Source organism: Dromaius novaehollandiae, chromosome 14 (assembly GCF_036370855.1).
Source record: "Dromaius novaehollandiae isolate bDroNov1 chromosome 14, bDroNov1.hap1, whole genome shotgun sequence".
Classification (NCBI taxonomy): domain Eukaryota; kingdom Metazoa; phylum Chordata; class Aves; order Casuariiformes; family Dromaiidae; genus Dromaius; species Dromaius novaehollandiae.
This window is the reverse complement of record NC_088111.1, coordinates 12,285,618-12,301,820: the sequence shown is the minus strand read 5'-3', so window position 1 is coordinate 12,301,820 and position 16,203 is coordinate 12,285,618. Positions and strand designations below refer to the sequence as shown.

Sequence of the window (16,203 nt, the reverse complement as noted above, 5' to 3'; positions counted from 1 at the left end):
GAAGTGAATACACGCAGTCCACAACTTGACAGGATCAGAGGGATGTGATTTGTAGCAATTTTGTGCCTTCCCAGTTCTGAGTTGTTCTGGGGGCCGGAGAGGTGCTGATGTATACAAGAGAGCTCAGGGAACCTGGGTAAGGACTAGAATATACTCTAATCTTTTTCCATTACTGTAATGTTATGTTGGTGAGGCAGAAATTGTTTAATTTTTTTCTGTCTCCACAAGAATCAAAGCTATGCAGAGGCACTTCTACTAGCAAAGTGATAGGCTTTTTTGCCATCCCTGATTTCAGTCAGGAACTTGCTGATGGAAGCAACATGTGTAATAGAAGGCTTGCAGATGGAGCTGTGGGAAAAACTTGTTTCTATTATACATTAGGCTTGTATTCTAGTTGGCTCTCCAGGCTGCCCTGTTGCCAGCAGTGCTGCCTGAAATTTTTCAAGCCCTGAGGGTGCACTCAGTATGTGTCTCTTGAGCCCTCTGGCAGAAAGGGCGTTATTTTCATAGTTGTGCCTGAGGTGGAGAAATTTTCCTGTAACTAGAAGTGGGGCTTTTATGGGTTATTTCATGGCACCCATATAGAGATAGAATGAAAATGAGACTTTTCCTTTTTGTTGTTTAAAATGGCTAACTCCAGCCACTTCTGAAATGATATGCATTCCCTCTGACTATGTGTGTCTTGGCTTCCTAGGAGACATAAATGAATTGTTCAAAAAATTTGCAGCCAGTCATGCCCTAAGTAGCTACTGAAGCTAGATATCCTGATGCCTTGTGCCTTCTAAACTTCATCCAACATCACTGCGGCAGAGCAAAGAGAAGCAGCTACCAAAGTACTCTCCTTTTTGAGGTTCTGTTCACTGTCAAGTTTATGAGCCATTAACAATACTCAAAGCCCATAAAAGACCTTTCTGTTCCAGCTGAATTGGTTCACAGATGTTGTGTACAGCATTTTCTGTAATGAATGTATAAAAATTTTGTGGTGATATACACCAGTATTTCATGTGTGCTTACTGGCTAGTTCCAGTCCTGGGACTGGAACTTGAAGCTTGGAGCAAAACTCCTGTGTATTTATTAGGATCAGGATTTGGCCCTATGCATGCTTATCTTCTTCCCTCTCACCCCCTACCCCCAAAAGCTGCAATTAACTGATCAAGTGATGCAAGTTGTGTGTGGTGCTTGGAGGTTTACAGTGCACATGGAGCTTTGCAATGCATACCTACATTTTATGTATTGTGTTACATTGTATGTAACACACATTGTACATATGTAATGCATACAAATGCAGCTGCTTTCAAAAGAACCTCCTGTTCTACCAATGTCAGAATCAAATAATTAATTTCAGTGAGATGAACCATACTGGCTGCAGTAGAAGGCTGTAGAAGCTCAATTAATACTAAAAAATCGGCCCAATGAAAAAAGCTTAGAAATGAGCCAGCAATTTGGATTCACATAGAATCAATTTTATTGCCAGGTAAGAAATTCATATTAATATAGTGAATACATATGTTTACAAATAAACATTCTTAAAAAACAAACAAACATTTTATTGTAGGAAGTATTATTGGTATCATAAACTCTGTAGTTAACAAGTATTAACACGGGTTTACTTACAGAACATACAGTTACTAAAATATTTCCACATAAAATATGCTCAAGTTACACGAAACCTGTGTGAATTAGAGTGCAGCTGTAATGTGTATCTAAAGCATATGGATTAACAGCAACATTCCATAAAGGGTCAAATTAAGTCAGCCAGTTATGAAGGCAATAAAGATTAAAGGAATTAAAGTAAGAGAATGGAGAATCTGGGTTGTGTGCAAAGTATTTGTCCCGTGGGCTTTGTCCAGTTCTCATAGTCTTAAATATGATCGTACAATTTAGTTTATGTAGAGATGCCAGTGCTCTCAGGATGCAAATCAATCTTGAGATAGCTAGAAAAATGGTCTCTCCTCCTAACCACGTTTCCACTTCTTAGCCCTCACATCCTTCAGACTAAGAAGAAACACTGCCAGAGTCAGTTGAGTACAGTAAGAAACGCCACTTCCAGTTCTTCTTACAACATAACAGTTCTCACTCCTCCCTGTATACTCTTCCAAAACTAATCTCAAGAACTGACAGCTGGTGAGAATGCAACTGCAGTAAGATAGCTAATTAGGAGTTAGCCAAATTACTTGCTTTGGGGGAAGGGCAGGAATTTAAGTGAAAGACAGTGTGTGTTGTCTGGCATCAGGCTGTTGCAGTACCGCCTTCCCATCCCAACTCTGTTTGTCTCCTTGAGGATGTACAGAAGCCCTACAGTTCCAGGACTGCCAGGCTACTAAAGGTGCCCAATTCTAGAATGGTTTTGCTCATACAAACAAGGCATTCAACTCATCAGAGCCCCAGTCAAGACCACAAGTCCAATTGTTTATTTTAAACCCAGATCTCTTCGATGTCTGAGGCTAGTCTAGTAGCCTCTTCCACCAAATAGCCCACCAAGGGGGAACACCACTATAGAAAGCCAAACAAGAGAGACAATATACCATATAACATTTAGTTGAACTACAAAGAAGAACTACTATGGCTAAAAGCAAATACAAAATGAGAGACTAAGAGGGGAAAAGTTTAAATTGGGAAAATGGAGGGGCTAACTAAATAGTCTTGACTGTGCAACCACTGCATGGAGGTGTAGTCCAGTTTCCCTTCTGGACAAACAGAGGAGGTCGAGTAGGGCAGAACCCTTGTCATCCTCAGCAAAACATGAGGAAATAGCTTAAAGGAACAGAGGGGTCACTTTGAGAAACAAGACTGTCATTGAACAATAGTAATACAATAAAGGCACCACCCACGCTTATTTTCAGTCTGAAGCAGTTGAAGATAGGCAAAACATTTAGGTGAAGAAAAAGTCCTGACAGTCTGCAAAGTGAGAATTGTTACCATCTGCCTGAAAACAGGAGGACTGAGAGGGAATATTCTGATGCCCTTATTCCCCCAGCAGCTTTCTGTGTCATATGATATGTCTCTTCTTATGTTGGAGGTTCCCCAAAATTTCAAATCAAACAAAGTAAACTGAAATAAAATCTTCTGCTGTTTGTCATCATCCCTCAGAATTCTCTATCATCCAGAAAGGTCCCACATGATCTCAATCATAACAGTCTTCACAAATTTCATGTGAAAGAGTCTTTTTGTCCCCTACTGTATATATATATTTTTTGCGCTTCCTATAGAATGGTATGAAAGTACAATAATAGACGTTAGGGTTGTACCAAGATGTTCACTCTTGGCTTTTCACAGGTCTAGTAATTATTGTTAGGTTTTATACAAAATTCCTCACTGGAACAATATATTACAGTATATTGTTCTCTCTCTTTCTTCCTCTGTCTCAAGGCAGAAACATAGCATAAATGTTTAAGCAGACATAGAGTTTCTCTAGATTGTGCTACTTCTCATCATGGATTTTAGTTTCAAGTAAAAAAATTTAGTCACAAGGGTTGTGTTCCATTGTGAAATACAAATGGAGTTTATAATTCAACCTTCAGTGTGTATTGCTGAATGGTATTAACCCACTCTTCGGCCTACAGTTGGCTGGATACCAAGAATGTCCAGGTGGAAGTTTCTTTTTTCTTCCTTCCTTCCTTTTCCTTTTTTTTTCTTTTTATATTTTTAAATTTATTTTTTGCCTCTTTCAGTTGTGTTTGTGTCATGTGTGTATTTGTGTGTGGTTTTGAAGGATTTCATTTTTAAAAAAAGGAAAAAACCTCAAACAGTTACTTCTGTCTTGCTGTTAGTTATGAAGTATGGCTGTGGGCCCAAATAATGCTGACTCCGAGTTGTCAGTGGGTCGGTTAACGTTGGATCTCCTGCGCCATGCTTCCCCTTGTTTGTATACACTTGCCGTCTAAGAGACTGGTAATTGGGATCCCAGGTCTTGTAATGGGAATTGTAAGCTAATGGGTGTGTGTGGATCTTCGTGACTTTGGATTTCTGCCCGTTCTGTTTGGCTGTGCCGCTGTCAGATGTGTACGTTCTGTCTTCCTCTATGCGCACTGGATGGAGTGGCAAGCTCCCCTTGGCAGCCAGTTCTGCAAGATGTCGGCGTTTGGAGTAGAAGTCATCGTTGACTTTGTCAGCTATTTGGATTTAAAAGGGGAAAGGGACAATAAGGAAAAAGTTAGTTGGACGCAAAAAATATTAAAAACCATGCAGTTTACAATAAGTTGTGTACAGTTACACCTGTGGACCAGAAGGACTTACAGATACATCAGTAGAAGAAATCCACCCCCCGCCATTTATTTTCTCTCTAGTGCTTATATCTTTTTGGATGACGTTATGCTAGGTACTGCATATGTGCAGACAAGACCTGTTGCCCCTTAACAGAAGACTGTCCTTGCCCCAGAGCATTCAGGTCATGTTAATATTTGTTATTATGAGGCAATTTCCTAAGAATCTTACTTCATATGCACTGCTTTTGAATTAAAAGCAACTTTTAGAAGGGTTCTGTGATCAACTTTGGATGCCCAAGGAATAAAGGTATTGCTACCCTATGCAGCTGATTATGCTACTGTACCTCTCAAACAGCGTAGGAAGTTTAGAATGTGTTTAGAAGTATACAAACTTTCTCTGAAACATAGAAGCATCCTGGGATGCCCTGTTGTATCAGAGCACATCCCTTTAAGTGCAAAGGTGAAGCGAGTATTTAATCAACCAGTTGTGAGGTCCAACAGCATAAGAGATTGGGTACTTTCTGCTGAATAATACCTTAGGCCGTAATGAAGAATGGGACCAGTTCTTCTAAATAGTTGAAAGTTTACTGGTGCTTTATGGGGCTGAAAATTCTTGGGGTTGCTGAAGGTTAGGTATTTACACTGTGATTTTATGGACAATGAAAATTTTAAATGCCGGGTCCTGACACCATTTTCTGGGTCTAGTGCCTCTAAGAAATAGCAGCAAAACCCCGACAACAAATGCTGCATTGCAGTTCTCAAATTAGGATTTTGTCCTCTGCTGTTTCCTGGGCAAGTGTCTTCCAGTGAATGGTTTAGCTGTTGTTATTGCTGGCATGTATTTGGCCTTGCTTAAAAGTATGAACCATCGTCAGGAAGCTATAGGCATTCTGCAGCAGTGCAGCACCTCATTTAAATTTTGAGACTGTGCATCAGGGACTTAGGGGGAGTTTAACTCAATTTAATGTTTTAGAACCTTGTCTTATACATGAAGAGGGTTTATTTCCCCCACTTCTAGAAATGTGGTTTAAGATAGTATCAGATACGTAGATTAATCAGCATGGTCATGTGTTAATCATCAGCGGTCTGCTTTGAATATATGATTGTATCAGCCTGGATTTGACTTTTGTGCCCCAGCTAGATCCATCCATTTTCATTGAAGCTACATCACACAAGACTTCTCTGCTGAAGCCTTGTGTGTCTAGCTGTCTGTACAGCTCAGCACCTCTTTCCTTTGTGATGAGGAGATTTCTAGTTCATACACTGTTTTTGTTTATTTTTCCTCTTTTTTTTCTCTCCCTCAGCATTGCTGAGAGGATTCTTTGGCTGTCTGAATTTTCTCCTGCTCTCTAGTTGTGAACCGAATCCTTACATGAAGGTAGTGAATTTCCCACAAGCACCATGTTAATCTTCAAAACAAGGCTTCAGTGCTGCATCCCCCTTGACCTGGCCCCTCAGCATGGGAGAATATTACCTGTTGCTGTTTATCGTCTCAGGGAAATTTTTGTATAATGATTGTGCAACTGGGCTTTGTTCTTAAATCTTTAAATTCATCATTAAAGAGGTGTTTCCCCTCGGATGAACTGAAATTGCTCTTCAAGGAGCTTATGCTGCAAAGTTAGGCTTTATATGCCTTACCTGTCTCCATCTGTCTTTTTTTTTAATTGGTGAGTGAATTCTTTTCTGTAACCTAGGGGTGCAATAAAGAATGCATCTTCGTTTTTGAACAAATCACAGGATATAGATAATGGTGTGTTCTAATCTCAGTACAAATGTGCAATTGCAATTGCTGATAGACGTGTTACAAAGAGGACTTCCTAAGTTTTGCTCTTGTTTTGGGGTGTTTTTTTCATTTAGAAATTTGTGATCTGAATAATCAAGAACTTGTATCTACTTCTTCTTGGAAGAACTTCTTCCAGTTCCAAATATGGATTGTCCTACTTAATCTGTTATTATTCACTGAATGCTGCAAAACAGTTTTATACATGATTTTAATAGAAATGAGGATGAAATGCTATCTTGATTGCTAATTTCTCATGAAGATTTGTGCTATCAAAAATTCATTCAGAAAAATAGTCGCAGAAAAGGCATTGTGAATGTACACCCAAGTTTTTATTTGTATAAGTTCTCACATCGAAGGCACTACAGGTCAGCTGGTTAGGGGAGCAAGTTTCTCTGTCCTATGACTTGGACCATGCCTGTATACAAAAAGTCACGCTAGCTTGTGTAATTGATATTCAGTATAGTTAATCATGTCCAGTTCCTAATATAGATACATTTGTCTGCCTATTTCATGTTTAAATTGGTTTAATTTGCATAGGAAAATGAAAAACTAAGCTAATCTCATGTAAGCACAGAGTAAAATTGTAAGCTTGTGCTTTTAATTTGATCTGTTCAGTTACACTGCAACAGCTCGTCTCACATAAGCAAGATCCTTGATGACCAATTAAAACTTAGGTAATGACTTATATTTAGAAAAATAATGGTTGTGATACACGGTTATATAGATAATGAGCTAAAATATGTTGCAGTTATTTGTATGGCCTGTCTTTTTTAATGACATTTTTATCTTTTGCATGCCTAACTCAGAAGGGCCTCAAATAGCCCAAGCTGCTTCCTTATTTTTTTTTTATTTTTTCTCACTCACACTTTCTTCCTCTGCCTGCAATGGTGTTGGCTGTCTGAATTTTGTCAGATCTAGATATGTTACTCAGACCTCCAAACATACTAAGATTAATGTCCTCACAGAAGAGTAAATTGTGTTACCATTTACGGTCTAATAGTTTAGCTATTGCATATAAGCAATACTCCTAATGTGAAAACCAAGCTAGAAAGAAAACAGCCTCGTGAGGACTATTCCTATGACACATCTGTGGGGCTGCTTTTGCTCTTGCATATGCCATATTACGTATAAAATTTTCAACTGCTTATTTGTTTCGTATTGAAGATCATACAGGAAGTGAAATGATTAATTCTGTAAATATAGTTACATTAAAAGTGGTTTTAACTAATTTAATCCAAAGAGGTTTTCTAGAGACTTCCTCAACTACTGTCTGGAAGCTGAGCTTGAAGAAAACCCCCAGGCCTTGGTCTGTAAATACTAATCAGGAAAGTAAAGCAGAAAACTGGCAAAGGTATGGTGAATGGCCACGTTCTACGTGGCAGCGGTAGTACAGGAGAGCTGCTGTTTGCACCTGTGCTGATCAAACCAAGCTTTCCAGTCTTTCACCTGAGAACTTCTTATATATGCCTAGTAGTTAGTTTTGTAAGAGAGTTGCAAAAAGCTGCACATGTGGTGAACTTTTTCTTTGGATCCCCTCTCCCCTCCATACCTGGCCTCAGGTGCATGCACCTGGACATTGCCTCTTTATTTAATCTGAAGGATTCAGAGGCAACTGAAAATTAGTGTTGGTTCAGCTTTTCATGAAAGTTTAGAGCTTCCACAGCTGTGAAATTGCTCGCAGCTCTGCAAAACCATGGGATTCTTCTACTTGGCACTCTAGCTACTATTCATTTCCTATCCTCCATGGAAAGACTAAGGCCTTTGTCTCATATCTTAATCCACTCTCTTGTATGGCTAGCCTGTTTTAGAAGCTTTCTAGACTACTTTAGAAGGAGACTGGGTAATTATACTTTGGGGTTTTGCTGTTATATTTCTTGCAAGGAAAAAAGTGTTGAGAGGAGTTAGGAATGGCTGTATATATTAGGAAAGTATTTAATGTCTTATAGTTTTCAAGTGCATGATATTGTGGAGAACAGAAAGTACTTGAACAAATTTTGATCAAATTTTATAAAATTAGTCAAATTCTAGCTGGCACTAAACACAAAGTTTAGTATTAAAAAATTTAAATTTCCCAGAGAAATTTATTTAAAATAGTTCTAAAGAGCTAGAAAATATATAAATTCTGTTTGAAACTTTCCCCAGAAATTGTCAAAGCATTTCAGAAAAATAAAAATACTTAGTTTAGTGTTTTTTTCTGTGCCTACTTTGCTCATGCCCTAAATAGACCTGTAAAGCATAATAATACTACTATTTTATTATACTCTGCTTGTAATTTTATTATGAGCTGGATAAAAATGCACTTCTAAATTTGATTTTTCCTTTAAAACAAAAATCCCCAAATCTCATTAGCTTTACTTGGAATGAAAATTAATATTAACTGATATTAAAGTTTTTATTTCCTTATACAGATATTACTGAACCTTTCTTAGAGTTGAGGATGCAGAGCAAATCTCAGAAGACTTTTGGAATATGAGTTTCCTATAACTCCATGCAATGTGCCATGTATTTTAAGCATTTTGTTAGTAACGTCTGTGTTGGTAACTTCTGTGACGCATATAATATAATGCCTAGATGATTGTGTAGATGTTGACTGTAAAAACAGTGTAAGAACAGTGTAAACAGTGTTCTTTTGTACATTTCTAGAAGTCTTGAGTTCAAATTCTACTGGAAGTATATTTTTAAATTAAAAGTAATTCATTTCCACTTTGTGCCAAATGAACTAAATTTATTATAAATTATTACCCAATTAAGATTTGTAATCTTGCTGTCAACTAACTTCTGACAAAAGAAAGATTTTTTCTGCCCTTCAAGTTACATGTATAGGCCTTTTCACTGGAGATATGTTACCATGTTTTCCAAAAGGTCGCTTTCTGTTGTTTGTTTGGACTCCATAGCCAAGTATAAAAGTAGGTTGTAGGTATGCCTTCTTCCCGTCTAAGAATGAGATAATGAGCTGTGTTTCAGCTTTTATTTTAGCTGAAGTCATTTGACCATTGCAATTTTCAGTATCTTTTAGGCCCTCTCTGCAGGTGTGATTTGATTCTTTGCTCATTTTTAAGGTAGAAGAGAGGAGGACATAAAAAGATATTTTACCTCATTAAAGCTGCTTTGTATGTAGCCTGGAGCCAGTGACCAAACCCTGCCCAGCTTCTTTATGAATGTGCAAAGAGATTAATGAAAATACCTGCTCTCAGTCTCTTTTTTCTGAGTACACACATAAGCAAGCAGAATTGTGATCCTGTGCTTGAAAGTTCTCCAAGAAGTCAAGAAGCCCCTGGCCCGGGACCCTAGCACAGGACCCATAAACGCAGCTGTAGGCTGAACAAATCTGGCTGAGGAAGCACTGCAAGAGAGGAGGGAGGCAAAGAGCAGGAATGTGGCTAGCCAGCTGGGCTAGGGCAGTGCTCCCTCCCTTGGGCTGCTGGCTGGAGAGCTGCTCCTCCCCTCCACCTGTGCACCAGGCACTGTATACCGTGCTCTCCAGCCTTTGCAGACCCTCTGCCCCCAAACTTTTTGGAATAATTCTGCTTTCTTAGTTTTGCTACTGCACAATTTGACATACACCTTCTGCATCCTGGGGGTAACAATGTAAATGGCTGATATCAGGTTTTCCCAGCAAGCTTTTGCACATCAGTTATGAATGTTCTGCAAGGTTGAATCATTCTTTTACTAATTTCCACTGTTTTATATATATAAATCGGCATAAAATGGCTAAAATAGAGGCATGAACACACCTGTAAGTGATTGTTATGGATACTAAGTACATGCCTCAAAATCCTATTTTCAGCCACTAATGCAGTATACAATGGAGACATTAGTGGTGCATTGGATTGCACTGTAGAAGTTACTAACATTTGTTTTGCTAACATTTCTTTTCATCTAATGTTTTTAGTTCTTTAAAATAGGCTTCTTTTAATCATGCATGTGCATACTTACACATAGACACATGTCAAAACTGAGTGGGGGAAATACCATCTCAGCAAATATGTGGCAAAAAGGGATTCATAAAACAAAATCACAGATTGTGGAAAAGGGCTTTTGGCAAGTCTTGAAGCAGATTTCATTCTTGCATGTTGACTACTAGATTATAGTTGTTACAAGACCACTGTGCTGTGCCCCAGTGCAAATAACCTGGTGCTAATATAGTGTAGAAACATTTTAATCATTTCTAATTTTCAAGTCCAGAAAAGATTCAGAAGATGTAACGCTGAGCATGGTTTTGTAAAAAATATTTTATCAAGAAAAGCATATTTACAGTATGTTGATGCCAGCTACTTTAAAAATTACCTGTGAATTTCAGGAAGTTCGTTTTCCCTCTTAGCCAGTCCCTACAAATATTTTGTGGACTTTAAGCTTGGAAAGGGATGTTTTGGATTTACAGGATGGATTATTATGTGACCTTGGGTACATGACTCAACTTTCCTCTGCCTTGGTTTCACCAGCTGTAAAATGAGCTGTTAACACATTGGAGGAGGTAGTTTAGTATTATGAAGATTAATTGCTGTTTTTAGAGCATGCTCAGTTTTCAGATGAAAGACACTATAGTAAAGTGCCTTTTGCATTTGGCTTCTGTATATAAATCAGTAAAATAGAATTTAAAGATATCACTGTCATGTTTGCAAAAGGAGTAAAGAATTAGAATCGCAAAATTGGCAAATGAGCAATGGTAGAATAAGGGCTTTAATTCTGAATGCTATCCTTTGTGTTCCCTCCCTCCAGTCTTGGCAGCTAATTATACAAATGTTCTCTGTTTCAATATTTTGGTAAGGTTTTTACTCCTTTAAGGTAACGCACACACAAGTTTAGTTACTGTTGTGGCTTTTCATCTGGAAAAAATGTTGAAATAGGAACATTTTCTAATCCAAAAATGTGATTTAAGGCATGTGCTTGGGAGGGAGGAAATCTTGTCGTTTTGTTCCTGCTGTGCATGAATGCATAACTGATAAAATGTAGAAATAGTGTAAGGATCAAAAGCAGGACTCCTCAACTGAGTGCCTTAACTATTCAGCTAAAGAGAGGCTTTCTCTTCCTAGTCTGATAAATTTTGAATTTTCTTCTGCTCATTGACACAAGTTCAAGGATATGAATCTAGGTGGGGACAATCCTGGTAGAAGTTGGGTACTGTAGAGGATGTAGATTTAAATCTCACTGAGTTGGAAGAGGAGTAGAGCCATGGACCTGTCATCTAAAAGGTTGATCACACCACTACTCACTCATGTCTGAATCCAGTGATATCTTAAAAAAGTGACCGCAACTATTTGTTTTATGATCTTGGCTGCACCAGTATCCGTTAAATGTGTCTGATTGGGACTGTTCAGATGCAGGCCTCTGCCTTATCCCTGAATTCCATTTTGATTTAGAAAGGAGATAGCTACTAAGCTGCTTGGGATAGGGAAGTCAGGGAAAATTTCAATGAATTTAGGCACTTATAGGTTAGGTGGCCAGAAATGAAAGAGCTATTGATGGCATTTTTTTGATTCAAGTTTCACCATTCTGCCTAAATCTGTCACTAACAGAGCCAAGCTTGGATCTTTCTTTGATGATCATCCATGGACAAACTTGAGAGTTTCATATATTTGTTCTTAATCCACAATTATGTAACAAAAGTACATAAGCTAATGAATTGCTTACTATCTAAATACCATGGGTGAAATTGTTTCATTGAAAATCGGTCACAAAGGCCCCTTGGGCTGTAACAGGAACAAGATTTCTTAGTGTGCTTATTTGAATGTATGCTATCTGTGCTGTGAATACCCCTAGAGCTGTGTAATATTGTCCTGCTCCCTAGGTTAAGTAACCCTCAAGATGGCCATGTAAACACTTTTGGCATAAGCAGTCCTGTGAATGTGCATTAGCATTGTGCGATGCTTTCTCTGTCTGTCAAAATACGATAAAATATTTTCTTGTAAAATTTTGCAGTTACAAGTATTTCTGTGTGGAAAGTAGAACTCCATAAGGAGGTTTTGGATAATCCAGAAGCAATATTTTTCATTCTTTCCTCAGCAAAAGTACATTGACAATGCTCTTATCTTTGTTGGTGCAAAAAACAGCTTTGAATCCTTGGACCACTTCTTACAGATATGATAGAGGTGAAGAATCCTGAAAGACAGTTATGTCCTGGAAATTTCATGAAAGTAGGCATCTAGGTTGTGGAAAGAAACCTTCCAAATGAGAGAGGAGAATCCCCAGAGGAGTGAGCTCTGAACACAAAAATAGCTTCAATGGGAGCTTGCAATCAGTCAGACGATACAAATGTATAGGAAACCCCATTTCTCAGTTCAGGTTTCACAGAACTGGCTGTTATTTGAACATATTTTAAGGACTGCTCTGAAACGCAGAGTTTTATTCTAGCCACAAAGAGATTGCCTTCCAAATTTAGGACTGGAGATACAAACAGCAAGCAAATGAAAGTGCTGAGAACAAGATAGCAGTGAAATGACTACACTGATAAAGCAGGTAACAGCTACAACAGACTAACTACCTATTCGTGGATATTTTGTGTGTCATAGCAAAGCTATCTCTATGTAATTTTTAATGTAATAAGGCTTCCTTTCCACAGCTATGTCTTTGCTTAGATTTTAGTGTAGTTACCTAAAGCTAGGAGAACCTTGCATTTCTATTTCCAAGTAATGAAAGTTAAAACTCAAGAGAAGACTCAAGGCTAATGAATCCTGGCTCAAAGACAACATTAGAATTTCTCCCTGGGAACTATTAGGACACTGGCTTTGGTGTTGCTTTTGTTGATCATGTCTGACTGTGTGTGTTGCTTCTTCATTTGCTCTCTAAGACAATGTGTTCAAATAGGAATATAATCAAATACCTTTCTGGTGTTTCTCATGTTCCATCAAGTAAAACAAATAACTACTGACCTGCTTTTTAATTAAGTAGTTCAGCAGGCATCACAGAACATAACAGAATTGGTTTTTGTATTTGCCTAGCATGAAGGCTGTTGGAAAACAGAATACAGCTGGATGTTGAAGGTAGACATGACCCTGCTCATATAACTCCAGCGATGGGCAGGATGACATGATACACTTGCACATTCTAGTGAGGCCAAGAAGAAGCGACATAGTGCCCTCGTGGTTGGTCACTAGCTGTTCTTGTCCCTTGGGGGCAATGAAGTGACTACATGTAAGTTAGAGCAACTATAAGCCATCCTGAATTCCAGGAAAGGGCATAAGACATTTGAAACAGTTTTGGCATCCCTCCCTTTCCATTTTTGTATCAAGCTCTGAGAACACAGAATGCAGGTGGTAGGCTGCAGTGCATTCACTTCTGTCCTAAGTATTTACCTTTCTTTCCTCAAAATTCTACCAGTTTGTCTTTATTTGAGAAGTCCTGAAAAGGAAGATAACATGTTATGTCTGTGGATTCTTTCTCATGATTTTTATTCCTTATTACTGACAGGTATTAAACAAAGAAAAATACATAATGCTCAGAATCAGACATAAATTAATTTCATAATTTTGGTAGAACCTGCTGTTTGTGCTTCTGTTATTCCTCTCCTAGCCCACTTTACCACTTCATCTATTTACACATTTCTCATAGTGATCTGGAGAGAGACCAAGCATGAAAAGACATATCGTATCAGCCTTTTCTTCTGTAGATGTTTGAAAGGAGGTTGTCCACCTCCAGACACAAGCCTGCATTTTGTTTTCCAGTAAAATAAGATTCTACTTTCATGATATGAGAAATGATGAAACATAAATTTGTAGGCCCAAACATTTCTTCTCTTTTATTGATTAGTTTTATGACAGTTTCTGAAAGTCTGAAGAGGCCAGAGAATATTTCTGGATTTTGAAATACATTAGGAGTGCTTTAGAATACGGATGTAATTAGACTTGGTAACTAGATCCTCCAGTCTCAGCAATGTTCTCTTTATCTAGTACAGACAGTGAAGGCTGCTGCTTGGCTGGGGATACTGAGACAGAATTTGATTAACTCCTCAGGCACCAGACATCATGAGTGCTACCTCATGTATCAGGTTACCTTTCCCCAGAACATAGGAGTGCCCATGTGTCCATAAACAGAAGCACTCCTCTTCTAACATTCTCAAAAAACATGGCACTGAAGAGGCTATTTTTTCTCTTTATAAACATTTATTTACTTCATAAGATTGAGCAGGTTTCTCTCTGGATATGTAAAACAGCTTGTCCAATGGGGACTGCATTGATTTACATGGTATTAAAGGTATTTATAATTCAGTTTTGCAAGGTGCTGCAGTGATGTCATGGTTTGGTTTTGGTCAAATTACTCCAGGCACTTACACATGTGCTGTACCTAACATTGAGACTAGTGAAATGCAGGATACTCATATCTAACAAGTGTAAGAGAGCCAGAGCATTTCTGACCTACCAGAATCAATAGATTCTGTCAACACAGAGACAAACAGTGGCTGCATGATGTTAAACTAATCTTAAAATTATAGATTTTTTCAGGAGACCTGAAATCTGTTACATGCAGATAGATGGATCAAGATCACACTATTTTAGCTATATCCTCAAGCGATTTAGTATTTTAAACTCAAGCATCAATATATTAAGTTGCTATTTCAGTAGCATGCAATGAATGATAAACTTGAGAAGGAAATAAGATTGCCAGTTCTGTGCTTGAACCAATGGATGAAATTGTAAAAGAACTCTAAGAGAATTATGTATTCAAATCTCTGAGGTTTCTTTGAAAATGCAAGCCAGTGGCTGTGCTGTAACTGTAAATCTGTTTTTCCATTATTTTTTTCCTAGAGGCCGCTAAGCTCATGTTCTTTATGGCTTCTACAATGGCAAATGAACATGAAAACTTTTGCTATGAAGTATTTATTTAATTTTAGCTTATTTAGACTTATTTATCAGCATGAGTTTTACTGGAAACCTTATATACAGCAAGAAAACTTGCCTTTTGAAATAGAAATCTAATCAGTCATACTGTCATGCTTACTTCTGAATAAAGCATGACTGCAGCATAAAGTGATTATAAGAAATGAGGGTTTGGGTTGCTTTCTAAAAATACTGTCCAAAGCCAAAGAGGTTAACATTTTAAGAGATTTGTTTAAAAGGTTTCTTCCAATTCATCCGTATCTTAAATATGTTTGCTTTTTTAATGAATAGTTTTTAACACTTCATTTTGGAAAACCCCATGTCAAAAGTTTACAGCAGTGCTTTTTTACAGCAAAAATAATATGAAATTGTTTGTAATCCTTTTGGTTGGGTGAGGACCTTCTGTTTGTTTAAGGGCAGGGCTTCCTAACTATTCCAGGAGCACTTTGTAATTGCACATTTGCGGAATAACTGTGCACTCCTGCACAGTGAGAGGCCCCACTACCACAGCCAGAACAATTCAGCCCTTCCATACACAGCCCTTGCTCCTGGGGGTGGACCACAAGCCAAGTGGATTGTCCCGGCTGACTGCACTGCACGCTGTATGGGTCACAAAGAAAAGCTTTGCTGTGTTCTGGAATGTGATTCAGCATCTGAAAATACATGTTTGTTTTCACCTAAAAATGTCAATTTATCTTATTTAACATTGACTGGAAAAGCTGTTCTATTCCTGACCACATTGATTGGTAAGGATAATGACTCTTGGCATAAGCCTAATTTCTGAACATTTTTTTCTCATCACTGTTAGCATTCTTCTGTGTGCTAAATTTCATTTTCAGTTTTCGTTTTTTTTTATTGCACTCTTGTTTTGTTTAGTATACTGCTGGTTATAACTTTTTAGCATGTATCTGAATTGGCTACAAATACTGTTTGCAATGTTGTAGAAAGCTGCATGAGGACACAGAAGACCCAGTTCAGGTCTCTGAATGCAACTTACATAGCAAGGACATACCATAATGCTGAAAGCAAGCTGCATTTGCCTGTCTTTCAATTGGCAGCATGCCAGATTTGCACAGTTATTTCTGAATATGGGAGGTAGCTCTTAAGATTTTTGAGTGGTACTGGTTAAATGAAGAAAAGTCACAGCAATATAACTGTTTTTGCAGGAGTAATTTTTATTTGATCTGTTTCTTAACTGCTATAATTCTAAAGATTTTTCAGCATTCACTGTTCTGTATTCAAGTCAAGTTTTTTTAAAAATTAGCTGTGGTATTTCTTTTAGAGAGATCATTTTTTCAATACCTTCTATTAGAAAGACTGTCTTTTAAGAGCGAATAATTATGTGATGGCAAGAAAATTAAAAAGTATGTCCATAGCTGTATTTACACACATTTGATTCTGG

The 16,203-nt window shown here is 37.9% G+C and overlaps 1 protein-coding gene across 1 annotated transcript in view; it reads right to left on the bottom strand.

The window, feature by feature from the left end:
* Nucleotides 1-1,441: 1,441 nt before the first annotated feature.
* Nucleotides 1,442-16,203, bottom strand: part of SHISA9 (shisa family member 9) — a 195,635-nt gene continuing 180,873 nt past the window's right edge. Inside the window, exon 4 of the mRNA XM_026096441.2 lies at nt 1,442-4,112. Within this exon, the coding sequence (XP_025952226.1) occupies nt 3,742-4,112 (371 nt within the window). The 3' untranslated portion in view covers nt 1,442-3,741. The remainder of the gene's footprint in view (nt 4,113-16,203) is intronic.